The sequence below is a fragment of the Bos indicus x Bos taurus genome, chromosome 22 (assembly GCF_003369695.1).
Source record: "Bos indicus x Bos taurus breed Angus x Brahman F1 hybrid chromosome 22, Bos_hybrid_MaternalHap_v2.0, whole genome shotgun sequence".
In the NCBI taxonomy this organism is placed as follows: domain Eukaryota; kingdom Metazoa; phylum Chordata; class Mammalia; order Artiodactyla; family Bovidae; genus Bos; species Bos indicus x Bos taurus.
Genome location: NC_040097.1, coordinates 9,820,781 through 9,838,439, shown reverse-complemented (window position 1 = coordinate 9,838,439; position 17,659 = coordinate 9,820,781). Strand labels below are relative to the sequence as shown.

Here is a 17,659-nt window from a genome sequence, read left to right as displayed (position 1 = left end):
ATTCAGTATCACATACAAGTTTTGCTGCTCTCACATCCCCAGGGTTCCACTTAATTCGTCCCTCCCTTTATCCCCCTGAATCCCTGGCAACCTCTGATCTGTTTTACTGTCTCCATAGTTTTGCCTTGTTCAGAATGTCACATAGTTAGAATACTTCAGTATTAATTAATACTTCAGTATTTCACTTAGCAATATACATTTAATGTTCCTGCATGTCTTTTCATGGCTTGATAGCTCGTTTCTTTTTATTGCTGAATAGTATCCCATTGTATGAATGTGCCACAGTTTGTTTTTCTGTTCACCAATTAAAGGGCATTTTGGTTGCTTCAGTGTTTTGGCAGTTAAAATAAAGCAGCTGTAAACATTGTGTGCAGGTCTTTGGTGAAAGAATAGACAGATCCATGGGACAGAATACAGAGTCCAGAAATAAAGCCACATGAGTGTAATCAATTTATCTTTGACTAAGGGGCAAAGGCAGTTAAATGGAGAAAGGATAGTCCTTTTTTCTTTTTCTCTGTTTTTTGGCTTTACTTTGCAGCTCATGGGATCTTAGTTCCCTGACCAGGGATTCAACCCCGGGCCTTGTAGTGAAAGTGTCGAATACTAACCACTGAACCTCCAGGAAATTCCCAGGATGGTCTTTTCAACTAACACTACTGGAACAGCTGGACAACCACATAAAAAAAAAGAAAAGAATCATAGACCCAAATGTCAAACAGTCAATAATAACAAAACAAAGAAAGAACCTTTACCTATTAAAAAATAGGTAAAGGATCTGAACACATGATTCACCAAAGAAGGTGGCAGATAAGTATCTGAAAAGATACTTATCATATATCATCAGTCAGTTGCAAATTTAAACACAACAGTGATGGGACTTCCCTGGTGGCCTAATGGTTAGATTTCGATGTTTTCACTGCTGTGGCCTGGGTTCAGTCTCTGGTTGGGGAACTGAGATTCAGCAAGCGGCTGGCATAAATATTGATACATATGTGCATACATACATGGATACAGTGATATATCATTATATACCTGTTAGAATGGCTGAATTCCCAAACATTATGTTACCTTAGGAAGCACCAGTCATGCTTCTTCTTATTTACCCAGATGATGTAAAAACTTAGGTCCACACAAATATCTGAGTTTTAAGCCTGGCTCTGGCATTTAATAAAATGTATACTGATTAAGTTTTAAAAATGAGATAAAATTGACGTAGTAGTTTCAGGTGTACAACAGTGACTTGATACGGTTGGTCATACTGTGAAACGATGTAATCTAGTTATCATCTGTCATCATAATTACTGCTTAACTGGTAAAAAAAAAAAAAAAAAAGGATCATTTAAACAAATGTCTTTTGAGTGTCTACTATGTGCCAGGCAGTTCCAAGTGTAGATTATACAATTCAGTAGTGAAAAAATGAAGCTTGCAGTCTAATATGGGGAGACTGTATAAATAATCAAGTTAATTTATGATAATTAAGTACTTCAAAGGACAAAGCACAGAGAATGGAAAGTGTTAAGGGCGTTAGGAAGGAAGCCTCTCTAAGCAGATATCATTAGAACAGACACCTGAGTAAGTGAATTTCTATACATGATTTGCGGATTTTCAGACCAAGTGTGGCTGTATAAAATACGCTTTTTTAAAAGTTTTGTTAAGGAAATTTCAAGCACATATAAAAATAAGCAGAACAGAATAATGACATTCCCATATACCCATGGCAAATCTTGTTCCATTTATACATTATCTGTTTCTCCCTCCCATATTATTTTGAAGTAAATCCCAGACACTTTATCCATAAATATTTTAGCATAATTGATGTACCACAGTGCCATTATTTTACTTTTTTAGAAAAAGAATAGTCCACAGTGTCATCAAAATCTGCCCGTTTTCACATTTCCAATTGTCCCATAAATGTCACTTTTCTTTGTTTGAGTCAAGGTGCAAATAAGGTCCACACATTGAAATTGCATAGATACCTTTTAATGTTTAGTTTTAATCTTAATTTAATAACTTTTAATTAAATTCAAAAATAAACTTAACTTTTCTTGCAGTTTATTTATGGAAGAAATGAGGCGTTTAAATTATTACAGTCTAATTTTTGCTATTAATATCTCCATGCTGTAATTTAACATATTCTTCTGTCCCCTGTATTTACAGTTTATTGGTAGTTGCATATAAAGACTTGATAAATCAGGTTTTGGTTTTTCTGTGTGTTTCTTCTTGGCAGGGTTACATCCTAGGTGGGTGCCCATGATGTCTGGATCCATTGGTTCATTAGGAGTTGCAAGCATTGGTATTCTAATGTTATTACTTCCTTATTAGCTGAAATACAAAGAGAAAATTTCCCTCATCAGCTCTTTGATTTCCTAGCAGTAGAGATTATATAGAAGAAGCAGGATGAGGGCTTATTTCTTCTCCTTTGTTTAGCAGTTTTGACAGTAATGAGTTGGTTTACCAGCTTCCTTCAGCTGGGATTTCTTTGTTTAAAGAATCATTGTGAGCAAGTTAATTTAAACATATTTAATGATTCAATTCATTGCACTTGGTATCTTTAATGGTGTACAAATTGTTCTGTCTGGCCATTTGGAGCCTGTTTAAATTGGCTCTTAAGTCTATTTGACATGACCCTACTTCCTTGATTTCTGGTTCACCAAAAATGTTCCAGGCTTATCTTGGCCATTTTCTGTCTCCCAGTGTGGAATCAGTCAGCTCTCCATGGAGGCTGGTTCCTTTCAGTGTTAAATGGTATTTCATTACCACCATCTGGGTGGTAGGGGTGCTCATTGCTTCTTGGGTTGGTCATAGTTTCTAGGCAGAACTACAAAAATAAATATAAAATAGAACATTTTGATACTTTACAGTTCAGATTCAGAACTATGAGGGTTTTATATGTTGTTTCTATCTGTAACTCCTGTCACCCACGCTAGGAGTTCTGATTTTCAGATACTGAAGTTCACTTTAAGTTGTGCTGTTCAGAAGTGATTAAAGGTAGGGAAGTGACAAGGTGGCAGAGAGAACCCAGAGAAAATAGAGCAATCCTAAATGTATGCCTGGACCATTCCTAGGGCTAGCCTTCCCCAAGGAGAGCATCTTCTGTCACTCATCCTGCTTAAGATTTGTCTGAGACTAAGGGAGATCCCCTGGAGAAGGAGATGGGAATCCTCTCCAGTATTCTTGCCTGGGAGATCCCATGGACAGAGGAACCTGGCGGGCTACAGTTGTTGGGGTCGCAGAGTCGGACACAACTTCACAACTAAACAGCAGCCGCGAGGAAGTTTATCTTATTGCTATTGGGCCACAGAATAGAAGAGTAGAGGCAGACGAGCCCTAAAGAGGTGGAAGAGTACTAATGAAATCAGAGGGCCAGCTTGGTCAAGACCAGAGAAAAGGAATGTATTGGGCAGAACATGTTTTCCCCTGCTTCTAGAAACAGCCACCCTTGGTGCCTGCCTGGAGAATCCTGAAACTCCTGTAGGAGAATGCTGGTGTTTGCTGCTGTTTCACCATGTTCTCAGTGCCTGGTACACACACACTTGGACATTGACTGTTTTATGAACACATGAAGGGGGCTTGGTGATCAACCTGTGTCATCTTTGGTATAGACCTGCGTGTCCAGAGCCCTTGATCAAACCACTGCCTTTGTCCCTGTCCAGCTTTCAGTTAGCTCATGAAAGTAAAACCTACCCTGTCGGGGAAACCTATCAGGGATCTGAATATCATTCTCCTCTATTTCCAGAGGGGGATGAGAATGGATGACATAGAGGTTTAACAAAGACAAACAGGGGCATGTATACCAGTTCTTTGGGCCCTGGTCTGGACACCTTGGAAGCTATGATGAAAGCTCTGTATGCTCTTTTCAGAGAAGTTTGCATATGTGCAGAGGTTGATTTATACTTTGCCAGCTCTCTGAGGGATGTCCTTTTACCTGATATTAACCTGGAATTAGAGGAAGAATTAACATCCAGTGAGAGCGATAATGGAGGGCCGGGGTTCTCAAAGTGTGGTGTTAGGAACTTGTTGAAAACACACATTTTTGGGTCCTCCCCCAGAAACTTGGGTTGGGACTCAGCTGTTTGTGTTTTAACAAGCTTTCCAGATGATTCTGCTATATCTCAGGAAGACTTCTCCAGTTAAACTTGTACTCCCGTGTGGTGCTCGCTGTGCCTCATGCCTCCCATCCTGCCATCCTCTTGTTGTAGCAGTACTCTGTTCCTCCTAGGCTATGTCCTGCCCAGCCACGTGACTGAGGAGATGCTGTGGGAGTGCAAGCAGCTCGGGGCTCACTCCCCTTCCACCTTGCTGACCACCCTCATGTTCTTTAACACCAAGTAAGTGTTCCAGAGGCTCCATGCTTAGCCAGTGCTAGCATCTGCCCAGTGAAGAGGGTAGAAACTATCCAGATGGACTTCTGAGATCCTTTGACATGCTTGAGAGCCTTTGGGCTAGTGAAGCCCTCCACCCCACTTGGCTACATTTTGTGTGGTGACCAGTAAGGCAGACAGCCTTGCCAGGTCCCTACCATCAGTCCTTATGAGACTCCTCCACTGGAGAGTGTATTTGGGTGTGGGCCTGCCCAGATTGTGGGAATGTGGGCAGCAGCTCCTCTGAAGCACCGATGGCGGAGGGTAAGTCATGGTCTCCTCCTGGCACCCCTCCCTTTGCCTTGCTTTCGCTTGTGGTGCAGATACTTCCTGTTGAAGACAGTGGACCAGCACATGAAGCTGGCCTTCTCCAAGGTCTTACGACAGACAAAGAAGAACCCCTCTAATCCCAAGGATAAAAGCACGAGTATTCGGTACCTGAAGGCACTTGGGATACACCAGACTGGCCAGAAAGGTAGGGAAGGAGGCAGGGGTTGCAGAAACAGGTGCTACTAGTTCTGCCCAGCCCTCGTGCCTGGGGGGCTAGTGACGAGTGTCACTAGGGGATTTGCAGATAGGAATGCTCCCTTCCCTTCTCCCCAGTCACTGACGTCAAACTCTTCTAGAAGCAGAGATGCCCCAGAAATGATAGCTGCCTTTTCCTTTCATATTCACCGCCCATGCCTCATACCCTTTTCCTTCCCGGTATTTCCTAGTTGGGATGGCTGAAAGCCTGAGGTTCCTAATCTGAGCCTAAGTAAAGGCAGTCTGATGCCCTGTCTGTGGTGGGGGGTATGTTTTATAGTTACAGATGACATGTATGCAGAGCAGACGGAAAATCCAGAGAACCCACTGAGATGCCCAATCAAGCTCTACGATTTCTACCTCTTTAAATGGTGAGGAAGCTGAGTGTGACTGGGGGTGTGGGTGTGGGTATGTGCACGCCTGTGTGTGTGTGCATGTGTGTATCTGCGTGTGGGTGTGTGTGCACACATGTGCTCACAGAAGCATTCTCAGTTCCCAGGCTAAGTAACAGCAGATTTCAAAAGGCTAAATATAGAAGCACACTTACTGGTTTTCCCAAAGCATGTGCCCAGGGCTGCTCCCTGCTGGTCCACTTTAGTGGAGAGGGGGTGAAGGTGAAGGGGGGAAGGTACAGAGAGGCTGCCTCTGTCACATAGTGAACATATAGCCCTGTTTTCCTGGTCTTGACCTTTGGTCACTACACCATAGGTCTAGGGGAGATCCTCTTCCTGGCTTTTGCTCTTTCTTGCTTCTGCAGTTGGGCATATCATCCTCACAACACTGCCAGCAGATCTTTCAACATGGTAGGTCTTACTGTGTTACTTAGATGAAAACCTTCAGTGATTTCCTTTTATTCTACAAAGAAAGACAGTAATCCTAATTACTGCCCTAATTACCACAGGGCCTTTCATGCACGCTCCCTTGCTAACCTCTTGTCCTCATAGCTCTTGGCTCTCTAGTCACACTGCTTTTCTCTACTGAAGGGTATCTTACTCTCCCTTCCTCAAGACCTGTGCACAGAATTTTTCCCTGTTGGGCTCACCATGCCACCCCCAACGTTTGGTCAGTTAGCTCCTATTCATCCTATCCGTTCTTTCTAAAAGAACTTTATTAGAGAAGTATTTCCAGATTGCCTACCTGTTCCCTCTGGCTGTTTCTTCTGTAGCCCTTACCACTGCTTGTTATTTTGTCTTTATGTAACTGTTTTGATTGCTGTCTGTCTCCCCTCTTACCTGTAACTACACTTCATTATATGGGAACTCTTCGGTCTTATTCACTTCTTTTAACATCAGCACCTAGTGCAGGCCTGGCACACAGTAGCCCTTGATAAACTTTGAATCAGTGGATGAATAACTGTTAGAGGATGGCATATGCTACAGCACAACATTGGGGGTGGGTGTGAGTCCAGGTAGAGGCCACAGCATCACAGCAAGCTGAGAAGTCAGATAGATGAAGTTGAGAAATGAATGGATGGGGTAGAGGAAACAGCATAAGCAAAGACTTGGAGATAGGTGGTGAAACTGGTTCAGCGTCAGATATGGCTGGACTCAAGTAGCTGAGCCAGGGGAGGCCTAATCAGAAGACTCAGCGTGCGAGGTGGGGAGCAGAAAGTAAGGACATCTTAGAGGTAGTGTGCCCTGGCTGCGTGGAGCTTAGGAGTTATGCCACCATTCTTTCCAGAACTTCCCATCTTTTGTAGATAGCATCTGTCCAGGAGGTTCAAGGTGGGAAGGTTGAGATTATGACACTTTTACCCAGCTTTTTACCCATATATTCTCCAGCCCCCAGAGTGTGAAAGGCCGGAATGACACCTTTTACCTGACGCCCGAGCCGGTGGTGGCCCCCAACAGCCCGATCTGGTACTCAGTCCAGCCTATCAGCAGAGAGCAGATGGGGCAGATGCTGACTCGGATCCTGGTGATACGAGAAATTCAGGAGGCCATTGCAGTGGCCAGCGCCAGCACCATGCACTGAGAGACCCCTCAGCCATGGTGCATGGGAGACCATCCAGGAAAAAAACGGACAGACTTTCACACTAAAGAAGAGGCCTCCATTTTTTTTCTTTTCTTTTTTATTGGTATAGTTATGAAGCCTTTCAGACTGCTTCTGTTTCAAATGTAAAAGGAAACTTTGCCCCCTTGTGCATCTTCATAAACCTGCTGTGGGGACTCCTCAGCCCATAGGGGCTCAGGGTTTCCTGAGAGCCAGATGTCCTGCAGAGTTGCTGGCTGACTTTTTTGTGTGTGTGTGGGGCTTGAGGAAAGGGCTTGGACTGTTAGGAGAAATGTGGCCCCTTCCTTTCCTCCAGAAAGATGGAATTAATGATGGATGGACCTTCCAGGGAATCTCCCCAGCTGGCTTCCTCTCTGACTGGCAGACTTCGCTGACCACGGGGGAGCCACGGTCTTTTCTTTCTTTATGCTCAGACACAAACCTAGCATCTTAATGGAAGGAAAATGAGGGGAACTTCAATTATGATTTATTAAAGACAATTTCTATTACACCCTCCTTTATGACAAGTGACATTTTAGATGTTAAAGTAAAAACTTTACCATGCCTTTTTTTCCCCCCTACTCCGGCCTAACACTGAGGCCTTAAACCTGAGGCTTCTGTGCCTGATGGAATTCTTGTAACATACACTTGTGTATCATATAAAGATACCACTCTGTTTCTCTTATGTATTCTTAATCTAGTTGTTTATTAAGAATGACAAGCACGTCTTTTCAACATGCTAGTGAACAACGCCTCTTTATTTGGGAAGAGTCTGGCGGGACAGTGGAAGCCAAGCCTTGCCTGTTAATTGCTCAGGGCAAGGTCCTCCGGGAGGGGGTTGCGACGGGAAACATTCGAACTCCCCGGCGACTCGGTTAGGGCGTACTGTGCGCATGCTCTCCCCCCGCCAGCCCCGCCCTAGAGGCCAATGGGCTCCGCCTTTGCGTGCTGCGTCCTGACGTAAGCGACGCGCATGGCGCAGTGACGATATCGGTGAGTTTATATTCGCGCGGCCCAGAAGACAGAGGCCTCTGCGGTGCAGTCCTCGGAGACACGCGGCTTTTCCCCGCCTAGCCATGGCCGACTACCTGATTAGCGGGGGCACGTCTTATGTGCCGGACGACGGGCTCACGGCACAGCAGCTGTTCAACTGCGGGGACGGCCTCACCTACAAGTGCGGGCCTCGCGGGCTCACCTGGGCAAGGAGAGGGGCGGCGTGCTAGGGAGGCCGGGTGGGGCCTCCACTGAGCCCGCTTAGGTTGGGCGTGGGGGGAGGGTTCCAGAAATTCCCCACTGGTATCTGAGGTTTGGTTTGACAGGTCTGAAGCGGGCGGGATGGAGAAGGCATCTTGGTAGCGCCCGGGATTTCCAGCCTAGGAACTCCGTTCTCTGGGCACATGGAGTTGTCAGTTGGCCAGGGGTGCTGATGACAGCTGGTGGCAGAAAAGGTCCCCGGTCTCCATCTCTGTCTTGTTCTCTACTTCTGCCTTGCTTGTGATATTCGGTTTAGATCATTGCCCTTTCTGCTCAAACGCCTTCAGAGATGATCTGTGAGGATGGCATCGCAGGCTGCCGTAAGCCTAACCCTTATTCCCAATTCCCCTCCCATAGTGACTTTCTCATTCTCCCCGGGTACATCGACTTCACTGCAGACCAAGTGGTGAGTATGGACAGGAGCAGGATCCTGAGTGTCAGGGTTGGATAAGGTGCTGCTATCCCCTCTCGGCTACCTCAGTAGATTGTGTTTGGGGGTGGATGCCTATGGAAGGGTTTTACTGGCATGCAGGTCATACAGAGCACCTGTTTTGTGGGGAACATGGTACTGCCTTGAGGTATATGAAGTGCTGTTGCACATTAGTCTGTTTTATTTCTTTAGGACCTGACCTCTGCTCTAACTAAAAAGATCACTCTGAAGACCCCACTGGTTTCCTCACCCATGGACACAGTCACAGAGGCTGGGATGGCCATAGCAATGGCGGTGAGCACTACAGTGTGAGGGCAGAAGCAGGGGCCACATCTGTCTTTCCCAGAGGCATACAATCATGATACAGTTTTTTGGTCACTTTTTCCCTGTTTTCTTTCTGTGTATCCTGCAGCTTACGGGTGGTATTGGCTTCATTCATCACAATTGTACACCAGAATTCCAGGCCAATGAAGTTCGGAAAGTGAAGGTCAGAACGGCGAGGATCATGATCATGAGTTCCTGGGAATTTCACGGTGGTGGAGTAGGGTGGGGATGGGTGATCTATTCTCCTCACTTTTTTCTCACTGTGGGGGTTCATTTCCTGAGGAGGAGCCTGAGACTTTGTGTCTTACAGCTGCAGAAGAGGACCACGTGGACAGTGCTTACAGTCCACTCATGTTTCCTAGCTCTGGGTTTGAAGTGTTTGTGTGATTGTGATTTGATCCTGTGGCACTGCCAAAGGGGGAGTTGGCACAGATCCCAGGCTTCAGACCAAGAGCTGGATGAAAATGGTTCAGAAGTACCTTTTTTCACCACCCTTTCCAGAAATATGAGCAGGGATTCATCACAGACCCTGTGGTCCTCAGTCCCAGGGATCGCGTGAGGGATGTGTTTGAAGCCAAGGCCCGGCATGGGTTCTGTGGTATCCCCATCACTGACACAGGCCGGATGGGAAGCCACCTGGTGGGCATCATCTCCTCAAGGGACATTGATTTTCTCAAGGAGGAAGAGCATGACCGGCTTTTGGGAGAGGTGGGTAATAGCACATCCGAACCCTGACAGCCCAGGGCTAAAGATGAGCAGGCTTCTACTCTGTTGCCCAAGTGGCATCTCTGAGGGCGCTAGTGTTCAGGAAGGATGAACGCTCAAGTTTCTGACCCTTTAATAGGACTCCTGCATCCCTTCTCCACCAAAAGCTTTGAATCTGCCAAAATGCTTGCAGGCATACCCGTTTTTTGCCACTCCCAGAGGGGGCCAGTGTTCAAGGACGAACTTAAGCCTCTTCTTTGTCATTGCTTTGGTATGGCTCTTTCTCTGTAATGTGCTCCATGTACCTGGTGTCGTTTCTACTAAATTCTTTCTCTTGCCAATAGACAGACTGTTGTGTTTACTTGACGAGGGTAGGCTGGATGCAGGTGTCTAAACATGGTGGTGTTTGGAGCCTCACCCTTGAGTTAGGGCAAGGTCTGTTGGGAGACTTGATCTCTTAATGTCCCTCCTCATAACTCTCCTTTCTCATAGATCATGACAAAGAGGGAAGACTTGGTGGTAGCCCCTGCAGGCATCACATTGAAAGAAGCAAATGAAATTCTGCAGCGTAGCAAGAAGGGTGAGTCCTCGAGGTAGGAAGGGTTTAGGAACCAAAGACCAATGTCCTGATTTATGTCTTGCCTACCCTCAGGAAAGTTACCCATTGTAAATGAAAATGATGAGCTGGTGGCCATCATTGCCCGGACAGACCTGAAGAAAAACCGAGATTACCCACTGGCCTCCAAAGATGCCAAGAAGCAGCTGCTGTGTGGAGCAGCCATTGGCACTCATGAGGATGACAAGTATCGGCTCGACTTGCTGTCCCAGGCCGGTGTGGACGTAGTGGTTTTGGTGAGCTGCAGCCCAGGCAAGGTGGGGTGGTAGGAGCAGCTGCCATACCAGTCTCACTGGGGCTACATTTCTGTCCCAGGATTCTTCCCAAGGAAACTCCATCTTCCAGATCAACATGATCAAGTACATCAAAGAGAAATACCCCAGTATCCAAGTCATTGGAGGGAATGGTGAGATAAGAGGGGGCACTGATGTATGTGGGGCGAGAGTTGGGGAGCTAGGTCCCATGTAGACCTTCACATGAGCCTTTCCCTGTTTCTCCCTATAGTGGTCACGGCTGCTCAGGCCAAGAACCTCATTGATGCTGGCGTAGATGCCCTGCGGGTGGGAATGGGCAGTGGCTCCATCTGCATCACTCAGGAAGGTAAGAAAATGCTTTGGCAAGGGCCTCAAAGACCAGGCTTTAGCAGGGCCCTTAGCCCCACATGCCTCAGAGCCAAGTGCTCTTTTGGGAGCTACAGAGTCCAACAGTAGGGGCAGCCCCAGGGCCACACAGGCCCCTTGGATGGGTAACAGCAAGACAAGCTCTCGTCCTTCACCTGCCACTTCCCCCGCCTGGCCTCCTCGCTCCTGCTCCGTGCCCTCTCTAAACTCTGGTCTATTTGTTTTATTTAGCGGCTCCCAAGATCCCTCCAGACATAAAGTCCCACAGCCCCAAATGCCCTTCTACTGTCACGGGCTGCTATAGTAAGTCCGGCCCGGCCCACTGGCCCGGCCCAGCTGCCCACTGCCCGGCTGCTTGGTTGACTGTAGCTGTAGCTCCCGGGGTTTGTGGTGCTGACGGGTGGGCAAGGCAGAGTGAATGACAGACCATGGTTTTGGGAGCTGCTCAAGAACACAGCTCCCTCCTCTTCTTGGGTGTTTATAGGGCAGGCCCTTCTCCAGGTAGGCCCTGCTCTGCCCACATCTTCTGCAGTAGGCACAGCTTCAGGACCAACTCTGGGCTTCCCTTTCCACACAACCACTGCTCTGATCTTGCCTGAGCAGCCCACCATGCAGGGAGCAAGGGGTGGGTCTCTGGGTACTAACTGCACGGTGACCCCTACCCCATCTGATACCAGTTGGGTGGGGCTTTCCCGGCTGCTGACTGCACGTGCCTGAGGCTGCCCTGGGCCATGCACACATGCACGCGCACATGCCAAGGGTGAGTGGAGGCCATCACAGCTATTTGTATTATTTAAGGCAGACGGGGCAGCAGCCATCCCAGGCAAGACTTTTCTCAACCAGGCTGGTGCAGGTGGAGCTGAGAGCTCCTGGATGCTGATTTGTGGCACTAGAGCCTCTTGTCTGTCCCCACTAACTCCAGCCCTCCATTCGTCCTCCATGTCTTAACAGTGCTGGCCTGCGGGCGGCCCCAAGCAACAGCTGTTTACAAGGTGTCAGAATATGCGCGGCGTTTTGGTGTTCCTGTCATTGCTGACGGAGGAATCCAAAATGTGGGCCATATTGCCAAAGCTTTGGCCCTTGGAGCCTCCACAGGTGAGACCCAACACTGAGGAAGCCTGGTGGGACTCCTTTGCTAATGCCATTCAGGGTCTTCCCCCAGCACTCCTTCTGTCCATAGTTATGATGGGCTCCCTCCTGGCTGCTACCACTGAGGCCCCTGGCGAGTACTTCTTCTCTGATGGAATCCGGCTAAAGAAGTACCGTGGTATGGGTTCTCTCGATGCCATGGACAAGCATCTCAGCAGCCAGAATCGATATTTCAGGTGGGACAGGCAGTTCAGTTACCCCTTGCTAATCTTGCACCAGCATCATCATCCGTGTTTTGACTTTACCCATGTTTCCCTGGCTCTCCCTGCAGTGAAGCAGACAAAATCAAGGTGGCCCAGGGGGTGTCTGGGGCTGTTCAGGATAAAGGATCCATCCATAAGTTTGTTCCCTACCTGATTGCTGGCATCCAGCACTCCTGCCAGGATATTGGTGCCAAGAGTCTGACCCAAGTTCGGTAAGCTTAGGGAGCTAGGACCTTGGGTAGCGGGGCTGGCCCAGGGCCAGCTGTCCACATCTGACATCTGCCCCTCTTCAGAGCCATGATGTATTCTGGGGAGCTCAAGTTTGAGAAGAGAACATCCTCAGCCCAGGTGGAAGGTGGTGTCCACAGCCTCCATTCGTAAGTGGCAACCCTGTCTACTCCTCTGTCCTTGGGATAGAGGTCTCTCCCCTGCCTCCATCCTCATGCCCTCATTTCACAGCTGGTTCTTCTGCCTACAGGTATGAGAAGCGTCTTTTCTGAAAAGCAATTATACAGCACATCCCGTCGATTTTTCAATAAAAGTTTGAAAAAAAGTGATGCCTGATCTTTGAGGTCAACAAGCAGGTGGGGCTCTGCAGCTGCTGCTGTCACAGACACACAAACACACAATACTGTCCTTCCACAGAAGGCCTCTGGCCTTGAGATAAGGATGCTCTAAGGAGCTGGAAGTGGGGGTTGCTAACTAGATTCAAAAGCTCCTCCTAGGGTAACTCAAAAGGCATTTCAGATCAGCTCTAGCCCCCAAGAGTTTGGTCTCACACTGAGAATCTGACTGTGGGTATTTACAAAGGGTCATGGAAAAGTCCATGGGGCTTTGGACTGGCATCCACAGGACCTCCTGCTAGCCCAAAGTTTGGCCACATGGGACCAGGTTTAGACCCACATATGTTCTCTCAACCTTCCCTGATGGCTTAGTTGGTAAAGAGTCTGCCTGCAATGTGGAAGACCCAGGTTCTATCCCTGGGTGGGGAAGATCCCCTGGAGAAGGAAATGACAACCCGCTCCAGTATTCTTGCCTGGAGAATTCCATGGACAGAGGAGCCTGGTGGGCTGCAGTCCATGGGGTCACAAAGAGTTGGACACGACTAAGTGACTAACACTTTCACTTTTCATGTATTCTCTAATGTAAGTCTCTAAGGGACATCACGGAGGAAGCACAGAGGTCCCCTCAAATCTGTATGTGAGCAAATAGATAGACCTACAGTTTGGAACAGGTGCCTGTATTGCCCCCTGGCCTCTCAGAGGCCAAGCCATGACCCCCTGGTTCGTTCACAACCCCCTCCAAGAACCCATTGAGCCAACAGCTCCTGGCCAGCAACACAGCTAGTAGACAATCAGACAAGCAGCTTAAGTTATTAATTTGCTGGTAAGCAAAACAAGTCTTACAGTGCCAAAGGGGAGGGGCTAGTAAAAGCTCGGCACCGCTGCATTCTGCAGAAGGTGACAAGGCCCTCCTGGACAAGTCGGGTTAAGTTCTGGTTGTTCATTCTGCAGCTTGGGCCTGAGATGTGAGTGCAGTCCCTCCAGGTGGGGGAATGAGAGCAGCTCCTGTCACTCGGCCTTCATGACAGAGGAAGTTGAAAGTGGCACAGGCATTGGGCTGCAAAGAGAAAGCTAGCGTCAGCAGGGCCAGGGCTCGGCCTGGGCTCCCCCTCTACGATCCCCAGTCCCGGACGTACTGTGTCCTGCACCTCCACCGCGATGCCCCTCTGCCTCATGGCTCGCAGCACGTGGGGCTGCAGCCGCTCAGTCCGGTCTCCAGTGCCCACCACAACAATCTCTAGGAAAGGATAGGCTCGGCTAGTCTACAACCAGCTCGGTCGAGAGGGTGCCTTTCTGGGGCTCAGCACTTCAGCCCTCCCCTCCTTCAATACCTATCCGGGGCTCCAGCATCCAAAAGAGAGAGAAGCTTTCCTCGGTGATGTCCTGGTAGGAACCTACCTGTGTGGGGAGGCGGCAAGTTAAATATAAGCCCACGTAGGTTTTCCCAGAGACCCTGTACCTGCTCCAGAGCGGGATGAAAGAAAAGCCAGGTTTGCTAGGGACAGGCAGGCCCGTGACTCGGGCTCTCGGTTTCCTCATTGTAGGGAAGCGCTCACGTTCCACTGCACCACCGACTGTGGGAGGAGCGCGCAGGGTCCAAACACGCGATTCCCGTTGACCACGAAGCCGCGGCTGCTGTAGCTGTCGATGTACATGGCGAGCGGGGACTCGCGCTGCAGCAGTGAGATGCGCGTCCGTTGATACAGCTCGTCATCCGCTGGCGTGAGCCGATGTCCCCGCCGCGGGGCCCTGCGGAGAGGTACTGTCAGGGGGCCGGGAATGGCCGGCCGTGGGGCGGGTGGTCAGGGACACCGCGTCCGGGCTCACCATGGCAGCTCCGAGGGCGGACTGCGAAGCGCGGGTCGCGCGCGGTACAGGTTCCGAAGCACAAACGCTGCGGCCATGGCGGACCGGCGCGCAGGGAGGCTAGCGCAGGGTCAACGGGGTCGCGGCGTCCCCCAGCCCAGCGCGGCTGCAGCGCCCCCAGCGTCGCGGAGGACGCCGCGCGGCTCGGCCGGCCCTGCGCGGGAGAAGGGAGGGAGCGGGCCAGGGCCCTCGGTCCCAGGAGAGGCCGCGTACCCCAGCGCGGCTCCGGTGTCAGCACCTGCCGTCCTCCCCGCCCCGGGTGCCCGCAGGCTGCCCTGGGGGAGCCGGACACCTGGAGGCGCGGCGGGCCGCAGGGCACTGCCTGGCCCCCAGCTCTCAGCCATTACGCCGGGCTCCCAGGGCCGGGGGAGGGCGGCCGAGCACCTGTTGGAGTCGCGCACACCTGGCCTGGGCGTGGCGCCCGCCCACAACCCCCAGCCTCTAATCTCGGCTTTAGAGCTTCGGGTTCCGAGGGCGGGGCGGGCAGCTCAGGTTTCCGTCGCTCGCCCCCCGAGTCCCGCCCCTCCCTAACCGTCACCCGCGCGACCGTTGGCGTCGCGGCCGCGAGTCGCACGGGGCGGGGCTGCGCCTGGATTGGCCTCTCCGGAGCCCGAGGGGGCGTGGCTGGGGGTTTCGCCTTAAAATGGCTCCAACTCTGCCCCCGGAGCAAGCGGAAGGGGACGCGTTGGTCGGGAACTTTAAGCTGCTCGTCGTGACTACCGGGCCAGACCGGACCAGACGGTGAAGTAGACAGTGGCTGGAGCCTCGTCCTGTTGTCGCGCACTTCGCTCGCGCTCCGAGAATCCCGTGCCCCGCGTCTTGAGCCGAATCAGAAGGCCTACTGGCGTGAGAATCGCTGGCGCCCGCGCAGGTTCCAGCATCTCCGCGCGCCCACCGTGTGTTGGCCTCAGGGGCACGTTGCCGCGTCTCCTACCCGCTGGGCCGGGCTGGCGGGAGGCTCGGCACAACCAAGGACGGTCGCAATGGGTTTCCGGGAGTTCCGTCGCTGCAGTGCGGGCCCACTGGGCCTCTAGCGCTCCGGGTACTGGCAGCGTCACCGGACAAAGGGCCCTGGGTGCGGGGGAGTCCCCGAGGAGGGTTTACTTCCTCTCCGACCCCACGGGCGCGCTTCCCTCTTGGCTGATCCCGAAGCCCGCCCCACCGCCGTCACTACAGTGGCCCTGACGGCGTGGGACCAACAGGGCTAACTGTACCCTGCGGATCTAATCCGAATCGAGACCTTATCCCAGGGAAGGCCCCCCCACCACACCTGTTGTGTGGGGGCCTAGGTGAGCGGCTTTTTCCCATTCGTCTTGGTTTCACCGTCTACTCCTGGGTCCGCCTCCTGGGATAGGAATGGGGGTTTTGATTTTCCTAGGGAGAAGGATAATCCTCTCAAACTGCCCTCCCGCCCTCCCCGCCCCGCCATGGCTGGACAGCGGGCAACGGAATCCCAAAAGCAGCTGTTGTCTCCAGAGCATTCCAGCTGCGCTTGGATTTCGTTCCCTGCTCTCCTGCCTGAGCAGCGTCCTGACTCAGGTGGGGTGGGCTAGCCCCCGACCCCCAGACATACTTTATTGGGTCGCTCTGGTTTCCGTCTCTTTCTCAGGTGTGCCCTCAGGCTGGAACTGACAGGCGTAGACGTCAGAGAACTGAGGCGGTGGCCACCTTTGGAGCCCGAGATAGCATTGGCAAGGGAGGGAGGACCCAGGGCCTCCGGATAGGGCTGTAGTGGCGGTGAGTCCCACAGGGCCGCCTCAGCCCGCAGCTCGCTAAAGATAGCCCTTCACTTCCTGAGGTAAAACCACCCTCAACGGTCTTAATGCACTTAGAGTAGCTGAAGTCCCCAGCTTGGCCTCCAGACCCCTAGTCCTGTTAGCAGCCATCCCCTGGTCTTGCTCACGAGGCATGGAAAGCGCTTTGGAATGACACGATCACTCCCGTTGAGTGGGCACCCAAGAAGCCATCGGGAATGTCGTGTCCGCCCAGTGCTCTTTCGGAGCTTCCCAGCGGGGCCTTGCAGCCCTAGCCCAGAAGGGGTTCTTGCCAGGCTTTTCCTGCCCCTCGGTTCCTCTATATTCTGAGCTCTGTTTACTCACTGCTCCAGGGCAGAGATCAGGGGGTTGTCAGTGCTCTGCTGCACAGTGCTCTAGTGCCTCACGTTCCATCCCTATTAAGAAAAGAGAGAACAAGGGTTAAGTGAAGACATTGAGCAGCCCTGATGGGAAAGAGGAAAGAGCTGGTAGAGGAATTGGACGCTCAGAAAAGTGTTCTTCAGCTGGGTCTTTTCAGGTCACATTGCTTATTTGACCCACAATGGCTGGTAGTCTAAACCAGGAAATGGGAGGGTCCTTGTTACAGTACAACAGGTTAAAGGAGAGCATTAAAAGCTTCTGGAAACTATTATGATGGTTCTAATTATTCAAGATTCAAGAGAAGAAAAACGGCAATTCTATCAGAGTGGACACATTAGGAGTAAGACAACCCCTATCTCAAAGGAGGGAATGCTTGCAAATAACCTGAAACTGAAGACCACAAATTCCCTTTAAAATGTGACTTTTTTCAGTAGGTCATGAACGTGGCTTTTATATTACCTGCCCTATTTCAGAATCCACTTGTAACTTTAGGCGTTTTGATCATGTGTGCTTAGTCACTAGTCGTGTCCGACTCTTTGTGACCCCATGGACTGTGGCCCGCCAGCTCCGCTGTCCATGGGGATTCTCCACGCAAGAGAACGAGTGGATTGCTATTTCCTTCCCCATTGATCATGTGTACATGGAGGAAATGAAACGTTATACAAATACATAAATGTAAGAGAGACAACCTTGCCTGGGCCCCACCGGATTGCGTGGATTCTTTCCCTTGTTGCTACTGCGGGCAACAGCGACAGAGCCCTAAGTCCGGAGTAGACCCCGAGATTTCTTACCCTAGTCCGGACCAGTCAGGTGGACCACGCGGCGTAGGGGAGTGAGCGCAACTGTCCACTGTCCGCTCAGGAGTCCCTGCCAGTTCCCCGCCCCAACCAATTGGCCTTCCCGGAAATCCCGCCTC

At 50.7% G+C, this 17,659-nt stretch overlaps 3 protein-coding genes across 11 annotated transcripts in view; 2 read left to right on the top strand and 1 right to left on the bottom strand.

Moving 5' to 3' along the window:
• QRICH1 (glutamine rich 1) overlaps positions 1 to 7,615 on the top strand; it is a 42,352-nt gene extending 34,737 nt beyond the window's left edge. For all 3 annotated transcript variants that reach the window (XM_027522989.1, XM_027522991.1, XM_027522990.1), the window contains 4 exons: positions 4,220 to 4,328; positions 4,685 to 4,836; positions 5,167 to 5,257; positions 6,668 to 7,615. In XM_027522989.1, the coding sequence (XP_027378790.1) occupies positions 4,220 to 4,328; positions 4,685 to 4,836; positions 5,167 to 5,257; positions 6,668 to 6,860 (545 nt within the window). In that variant the 3' untranslated portion in view covers positions 6,861 to 7,615. The remainder of the gene's footprint in view (positions 1 to 4,219; positions 4,329 to 4,684; positions 4,837 to 5,166; positions 5,258 to 6,667) is intronic.
• Positions 7,616 to 7,850: 235 nt separating this feature from the next.
• IMPDH2 (inosine monophosphate dehydrogenase 2) lies at positions 7,851 to 12,736 on the top strand. Of its 3 annotated transcripts, none has more exons than XM_027522993.1 (15): positions 7,866 to 8,052; positions 8,490 to 8,538; positions 8,755 to 8,856; positions 8,975 to 9,049; positions 9,388 to 9,594; positions 10,084 to 10,171; positions 10,244 to 10,443; positions 10,523 to 10,613; positions 10,712 to 10,807; positions 11,059 to 11,130; positions 11,779 to 11,922; positions 12,008 to 12,152; positions 12,248 to 12,391; positions 12,473 to 12,556; positions 12,658 to 12,736. In XM_027522993.1, the coding sequence occupies exons 1-15, from the start codon at positions 7,955 to 7,957 to the stop codon at positions 12,677 to 12,679; spliced, it is 1,617 nt and encodes a 538-aa protein (XP_027378794.1). In that variant the 5' UTR covers positions 7,866 to 7,954; the 3' UTR covers positions 12,680 to 12,736. The 3 variants fall into 3 exon arrangements, with proteins under 3 accessions (XP_027378796.1, XP_027378794.1, XP_027378795.1); XM_027522994.1 differs by having other exon boundaries at positions 7,891 to 8,077; XM_027522995.1 differs by lacking the exon at positions 11,059 to 11,130 and having other exon boundaries at positions 7,851 to 8,052; positions 12,658 to 12,734.
• Positions 12,737 to 13,528: 792 nt separating this feature from the next.
• NDUFAF3 (NADH:ubiquinone oxidoreductase complex assembly factor 3) lies at positions 13,529 to 17,623 on the bottom strand. Of its 5 annotated transcripts, none has more exons than XM_027523208.1 (9): positions 17,535 to 17,623; positions 16,708 to 16,778; positions 16,182 to 16,276; positions 15,879 to 15,953; positions 14,570 to 15,679; positions 14,299 to 14,491; positions 14,074 to 14,140; positions 13,879 to 13,979; positions 13,533 to 13,799 (listed from the first exon to the last, which is right to left on the bottom strand). In XM_027523208.1, exons 5-9 carry the CDS (start codon positions 14,644 to 14,646, stop codon positions 13,683 to 13,685), a joined length of 555 nt encoding a protein of 184 aa, XP_027379009.1. In that variant the 5' UTR covers positions 14,647 to 15,679; positions 15,879 to 15,953; positions 16,182 to 16,276; positions 16,708 to 16,778; positions 17,535 to 17,623; the 3' UTR covers positions 13,533 to 13,682. The 5 variants fall into 5 exon arrangements, with proteins under 5 accessions (XP_027379012.1, XP_027379009.1, XP_027379011.1 ...); XM_027523210.1 differs by having other exon boundaries at positions 16,182 to 16,236; XM_027523211.1 differs by lacking the exon at positions 16,182 to 16,276 and having other exon boundaries at positions 13,529 to 13,799; positions 17,433 to 17,548.
• Between the last annotated feature and the right edge of the window lie 36 nt (positions 17,624 to 17,659).

Bases quoted from the DNA above. Each gene is read 5' to 3' on its own strand.
- NDUFAF3 (XM_027523207.1), bottom strand. From the start codon at position 14,646: ATGGCCGCAGCGTTTGTGCTTCGGAACCTGTACCGCGCGCGACCCGCG. The intron at 13,980-14,073 runs GTATTGAAGGAG...ATCCTTTCCTAG, and splicing joins GATGCTGGAGCCCCGGATAG to AGATTGTTGTGGTGGGCACT. The intron at 13,800-13,878 runs GTACGTCCGGGA...TTCTCTTTGCAG, and splicing joins CGGTGGAGGTGCAGGACACA to CCCAATGCCTGTGCCACTTT.
- IMPDH2 (XM_027522993.1), top strand. From the start codon at position 7,955: ATGGCCGACTACCTGATTAGCGGGGGCACGTCTTATGTGCCGGACGAC. The intron at 9,050-9,387 runs GTCAGAACGGCG...CACCCTTTCCAG, and splicing joins ATGAAGTTCGGAAAGTGAAG to AAATATGAGCAGGGATTCAT. The intron at 11,131-11,778 runs GTAAGTCCGGCC...ATGTCTTAACAG, and splicing joins TACTGTCACGGGCTGCTATA to TGCTGGCCTGCGGGCGGCCC.